Source organism: Amblyomma americanum, chromosome 3 (genome assembly GCF_052857255.1).
Source record: "Amblyomma americanum isolate KBUSLIRL-KWMA chromosome 3, ASM5285725v1, whole genome shotgun sequence".
Lineage (NCBI taxonomy): Eukaryota > Metazoa > Arthropoda > Arachnida > Ixodida > Ixodidae > Amblyomma > Amblyomma americanum.
In genome coordinates this window covers 2,636,308-2,642,839 of record NC_135499.1, presented here as the reverse complement: position 1 = coordinate 2,642,839, position 6,532 = coordinate 2,636,308, and the positions used below count along the sequence as shown (strand labels likewise).

At 49.2% G+C, this 6,532-nt stretch overlaps 1 protein-coding gene across 1 annotated transcript; it reads left to right on the top strand.

Annotated features, from left to right (window-relative positions):
• Window positions 1–650: 650 nt before the first annotated feature.
• On the top strand, window positions 651–5,398 carry LOC144122839 (uncharacterized). The gene is made up of 2 exons (XM_077655829.1): window positions 651–1,145; window positions 5,096–5,398. Exons 1-2 carry the CDS (start codon window positions 685–687, stop codon window positions 5,310–5,312), a joined length of 678 nt encoding a protein of 225 aa, XP_077511955.1. The 5' UTR covers window positions 651–684; the 3' UTR covers window positions 5,313–5,398.
• Window positions 5,399–6,532: the final 1,134 nt, after the last annotated feature.

Sequence of the window (6,532 nt, the reverse complement as noted above, 5' to 3'; positions counted from 1 at the left end):
CTCCCACGCTACCACTTCTGGGTCTTCTTCCCCTCCTTCCATGGCGAAAGGTCAGACGACGGAGGCAGCGCGCGGCGGAGACGACGGCTGCGGTAGCAGCGGCCACCTGCGCTCCGCGTGACGTCACTCGGTTTCGCGCATGCGCAGCTGTGGAAAACATGTAGTGTGGCTCACGCGAAGCCCAGTGTTGACGAGCCTAGTGAAGCTTTTCGCTTCAAAATAACAAGTCTGTAACTGTACATACATGTCTTCCTCGAATTATTTGCCTCAATCATCGAAAAGCTGAAACAGCTGATGAGTTGTGCTCAAATTTCGCATTAGGAAGTAACGTAATCGACGGCAATTTTTTGGAAGCTTTGCAAATTAAACACTGACTCCAACCTTTTAGCATGGATCCAAAATTTTCTATATCATAGAAGCCAAGTTGGAAATGCTCCTAACTCAGATTGTTCACCTTCTGCGGTTTAATCAAATGTACCCCAAGGTTCCCTTTTAGGACCTTTACCTATCCTCGTCTACATTAACGATTTTCCTGAACAAATTAATTCTTCTGTCAGGTTGTTTACTGTTCACTGCATAATTTACAGAATTATTTCTTCTCATTCGGACTCCGCCGTGCTTCAGTTTGGTATTGTGGTAGATTGTGCAGTCACGCACTGTGACGTAGGTGTGCCACAAGAGAGCATGCGCCAGTTCTGTGCCTGTGTTGCTATCACCGGTTGTGCTGATAACGGGCCACCGCCGCAGCTATTTAAGCAGTCGTGTTCTTGGAATAAAGCGCTTTTGATTCTGTGCATTGTGACTCACGCGTCAGTCTGTTACAGTGGCGACGAGGCACGGTCGAACCCGTGCAAGGGCCTGTTGGTCGGCGACATGGCTTTCGGCAGTCGCATTCGAGAGTTCGACCTCAGTGAAAATTCATCGTGGGTAGATTATGTCGAGCGCATTGAGTTATCGTGCGCAGCTAACAAGCTCACAACGGATGACGACAAACGAGCTGTGTTGCTCAGTTGCTGTGGGCCAGAGACGTACTCCCTCATAGCAACCCTCGTCAAGCCTTCGCGGCCACCCAACGTGGGCTATCAAGTCATCGTCGACGCAGTGAAGAAGCATATCAACCCGAAGCCATCTGAACTATACTCGAGGTACGTCTTTTCGAAGCGCGACCAACAAGACGGAGAGGGCGTGGCTGACTATGTCACTGCTTTGCGCAAGTTATCCGAGAACTGCGGATTTGGCGGTACAAAAATTCCGTTAGAGGAAATGTTGCGTGACCGTCTGGTTTTTGGAATTTCGGACAGTGTGGTTCAACAGCGTTTGTTGGCGGAAAAGGATCTGACGTTTGAGACGGCATACGAGTTAGCAGTAACGGCGGAAACGACTGCCAAGCAGCAAAAAGCAATGAGGAGCAATGCACAAGAACCCGAGTTCCAGCAGGAGTTGACGGCGGAAGTAGGAAGGGTGGCGAGCATGAAGAAACCAGAAAGACAGCGGCGTTGTTTTCGCTGTTTGGCAGCCCATTCAGGATGGCGGTGCAGATACAAAGATTCTGTGTGCTTCAGCTGCGGTGGAAAGGGACACTTATCAAAAGCATGCCGAAAAAAGCAAGCAGAAGTGGAAATGCAGCTGGATGATATGGAACATGCTGTGAAGAGCGAGTACGACGAGTCGTTCAGTATCAGCCAAGTAAAAAGTGGGACGCCAAAGTACGTCATCGCTGTAGAGATTGGGAAGGAAAGCGTGCCTATGGAAGTAGATTCTGGAGCTGCCAGGTCTATTATTAGTGTGAACAAATTTCAAAAGCTGCAAGTGGCGAAACAGATCAAGCTGGAAGATTGCAACACGCAACTCGTTACCTGGACGAGGGAAGGTCTCGACGTGCTGGGAAAAGCGTCCGTGTCCGTGAAGTTCAAAGGCAGAGAATTTAAGTTGCCACTACTTGTAGTGAAAAAAGAGGGAAACACTCTTCTAGGCCGGGATTGGTTCCAGCCACTGGAAATCAGCATAGCTGGCCTTTACAGCGTCCACGCCAGAGCAGAAGGCATTTTGGAAAGGTTTCCAGAGGTGTTCAGTGACACGTTTCCAGGGGCTGCCCTACCCCGCATCCACATCGAACTCAAGGAGGGCGCCCAAGCCAGGTTCCTGAAATGTCGTAGCATTCCGTTTGCGATGAGGGAGGAAGTCGTGGCAGAGCTTAACCGCTTGGTGGAGCTGGGAATTCTACAACCCAGCCTGACCTAGCCTGACCTTCGGGAATGCGGTCCTGTGTATGAGGCCAGATGTTCAAGCAAGGCTGGAAATTAGGCAACGGGGAGTAGGGAGGTTAGCTTTGGGAGCACATGGCAATACACCAAATCAGGGGGTACAGGGTGATATGGGATGGGCGTCTTTCGAGAGCAGAGAGGCTAGCAGTAAGATAGCATTTGAGGAACGATTGAGAAGGATGGAGGAAAAGCGGTGGGCTAGGAAAGTTTTCAGATACCTGTATATAAAGAATGTTGACACGAAATGGAGAAAGCGAACTAGAAAATTGACAAGCAAATATCTGGACAGCAGTAAGGGGGCAAATCAGCAATTATCGGTTAAGAAAAAGGTTAAAGAAACAGAGAGAGCTTTGTGGAAAACAGGGATGCTGACGAAATCGGCACTAGAAACATACCGGACCTATAAACAGGAAATTGTCAAAGAAAATATCTATGATAATTGTAGGGGAAGTTCTTTGTTGTTTGAGGCCAGGACTGGAGTTTTGCGGACTAAGAAGTATAGAGTCAGGTACCAGGAGATAGACACTTTGTGCATTGCGTGCGGAGAGGAGGAGGAAACGGCTGAACACTTGATACTTTTTTGTAAAGGGCTTCACCCTACAGTGGAAGGCAGCGGGGCTGACTTACCCAAGGCATTGGGGTTTAAGGGAAGTGAAGGGAAAGTATATTTTAAGCGGGTAGATGTAACCAAGCGAAGGTTATATGATTGGTGGCTAAAATCAAGACAAGAGTAAAATTTTATAAGTCATGGCTAGGTGGCTTGAGCCACCGCCCGATGTAAAGGGTTCAGCCGTATCCATCCATCCATCCAACCCACTCAGTATTCCGACTGGGCAACGCCAATCGTCGTGGTGCGGAAAAAAAACGGCTCCCTCAGAATATGCGGGGATTATCGAAGCACTGTGAACCAGGCCGTCAAAAGCAATGTGTACCCACTTCCGACAAGCAAAGAACTTTTTGCGAGGTTAGGAAGGGGGCGTGTTTTTTCCAAGCTGGATCTGACGCAGGCCTATCAGCAACTGTTGGTAGATGAAGAAACGGCAGAGTTGCTCACGATTAACACCGTGCAGGGGCTATACAAGGTTTGTCGTCTGCCGTTCGGCGTGTCCGTTGCTCCTGGTGTTTTTCAAAGAACCATGGACACCGTGTTGGCTGGAATGCCGCACGTAGCGACATACCTAGACGACATCCTGATTGCCAGCGAGTCGATTGAGGAGCATGAAAGGATGTTGGCTGAAGTCCTCAGCCGCTTGGCCAAATCGGGTCTCAGAGTTCAAGCGGAAAAGTGCGAATTTTTCAAGGAGAGTCTTGAGTTTCTAGGGCATCGGATTGACGCAAAGGGCATCTACCCCTCCAAGGTCAAGGTCGAGGCCATCCACCAAGCTCCTGCACCCAAGAACAAAAAGGAACTGCAAGCCTTTTTGGGTATGATAAATTTCTATAATAGGTTCTTGAAGGGAAGAACCGAAGTAGCGGAAAAGCTGTATCGTTTGTTGGATAGCCACGTAGCATGGAACTGGGGTGCAGAGCATATGGAAGCGTTTGAGAACCTGAAGAAGTTGCTAACGTCTAACTCATTGCTGGTGCATTTTAAGACGGATGTCCCGTTAGTGTTGTCATGCGACGCATCATCTGTGGGTGTAGGAGCCGTTTTGGCTCATCGCGACAGCAAAGGAAATGAGCAGCCTGTGGCGTATGCGTCCAGAACGCTATCTAGGGCGGAGCGCAATTATGCTCAGATTGACCGTGAGGCCCTTGCCGTGGTTTTTGGGGTTCGACATTTTCACCAATACCTTTGTGGGCGAGATTTCCTCATTATCACGGATCACAAACCCTTGCTAGGAATTTTCCAGAGGCAGAAGCAAATTCCGGCGGTTATTTCTCCCCGCATGTTACGGTGGAGGCTAATGCTGTCGGCATACGATTAGGTCATCGAGTACAGGAAAACCAAGGACCATGGAAACGCCGACTGCCTAAGCAGGTTACCGGGCCCCTTAACCCGCCAAGAGACCGAGGCGCCAGGCGACATACTCCTTCTGGAAGCTGTGGAGTACCCTCCAGTGAGCGCAATGGAAGTGGCAGCTTTCACCAGGGGTGATCCCCTGCTGTACCAGGTGAAGCAATGGATCCTGGAGGGCTGGCCGCGAGAACGGGTAGCCCTGAAGTATTCTGCATATTGGGTAAGACAAAACGAGTTGTCCGTACATCGTGACTGTGTACTCTGGGGGAGCCGCGTAGTTATTCCAGAGGCACTGCAGAAGCAAGTTCTAAGCCTTATGCATGCTAACCATCCAGGAGTGACGGCCATGAAGGCAATCGCTAGGTCGTACGTGTGGTGGCCGAAGATGGACGAAAAGATCGTCGAGTTTGTGAGGCACTGCACGCCATGCCAGGAAAACAGGCAGAGTGAACCAAGGACACCAACGCATTTCTGGACTAAGCCTGAACGACCGTGGAGTAGAATACACGTGGATTTCGCAGGACCCGTCCAGGGCGTGTTTTTTTTGGTGGTCGTAGACGCCCTGTCAAACTGGGCCGAAATTGAAGTGATGCCGTCTCTCCAGTCATCTGCAGTAATTGAAAAGTTTCGCAAAATGTTTGCAACACATGGTTTGCCCGACTTGGTTGTGTCGGATAATGGCACCGCTTTTGCAAGCAGAGAAACTCAGGCTTTCCTGAAACTGAATGGTATACGCTATATGTATGCGGCGCCGTACCACCCGGCGAGCAACGGAAGGGCGGAGCGGATGGTCCGAGAACTGAAGTGTGCGTTACGGAAACAGAGACAGGGCACCGTATTATGCAAGGTTGCACGATTTCTATTCAAACAGCACTCTACGCCGCACGCCGAGACCGGGAAATCTCCAGCCGAAGTCATGCTGGGCCGGAAGTTCAGGACCGCCCTATCCAGCCTTCGCCCGGATGAGAGTGACGCAAGCTGCCTTCGGCAGCCGCCACCACGAGGTTTCCAGTCTGGTGACGCCGTGTACGCGCGGAACTTCCGGCCAGGGCCCAAGTGGTTGTTTGCACGCGTGTCGCGACCGATAGGCCACGTCATGTACGAGCTGAGTACGGCAGACGGAGCTGTGCACCGACGCCACCGCAACCACGTTCGCGGAGCATGGTGCTCTGATCCCCGGACAACAGACCAGCAAACCTGTCCCTCGTTCGCTCTGCCGTCTATGTCAAGCCGCGCACTGGGACCTCCGGAGCCCGAGACGTCTCAGCCGCTCCGGCGTTCCACTCGCCAACGTAACCCAGTGCGACGTTACGGCATCGATGACTAAGGGGGAAGGGATGTGGTAGATTGTGCAGTCACGCACTGTGACGTAGGTGTGCCACAAGAGAGCATGCGCCAGTTCTGTGCCTGTGTTGCTATCACCGGTTGTGCTGATAACGGGCCACCGCCGCAGCTATTTAAGCAGTCGTGTTCTTGGAATAAAGCGCTTTTGATTCTGTGCATTGTGACTCACGCGTCAGTCTGTTACAGGTATCAGCAGAATACATGACTGGCGTAACATATGAAAAATGCGCCTTAACCCTAATAAATGTAAAGCAATAAGAAACTCTCGCAACACAGCTTCTGTTTCCACTAATGTTTTGACTAATAAATCGAAGGTATTTCACTAGAACACGTAACCTCCTACAAATACATGGCTCTCTATATAAGACAGTCTCTAGGCAAACTCGTATTAACTACATTGTTAGCGGTGGTAATCGTGTGCTCGGTTATCTAATGCGTAATTTCTTTATGGCACGTTACTCCTCGACTACTATTCCTTTATAAATGTGTAGTGCGCCCAAAAATAGAACATGTATATTCGGTGTGGGATCCCGGTCTTGAATATCTTGGGAGTCGGTTAATAATAATAATAATAATAATAATAATAATAATAATAATAATAATGTTTTATTTTCCATTCCAAGGATGTGGGAGGCAGAGAGAAAAAGTTAGATTTCCAGCTTGACGGGCTCTCACCTCCCCCGATACAAATACATCACTTTTCGAAAAAAAGGCATACAGGACAAGCGTTTCAACACAGCCAAAAAGAAATATAATGCATAAAAAGGACATTTTTTTACACAATTGCGCAAACCATAACAAAAAAAAATGATGTGCATATTATTTTGTCGCGCATCAAACAAAAGATGGTACCCGCTCGCGTATAGATGAAACAAAATGACGCAAATCTTTTGGCCGAATACATTGAAGATTGAAATTGTAATTTTGGCACAAGTTTAAGAAATCTGGAAGAGTGTTTCTAAGC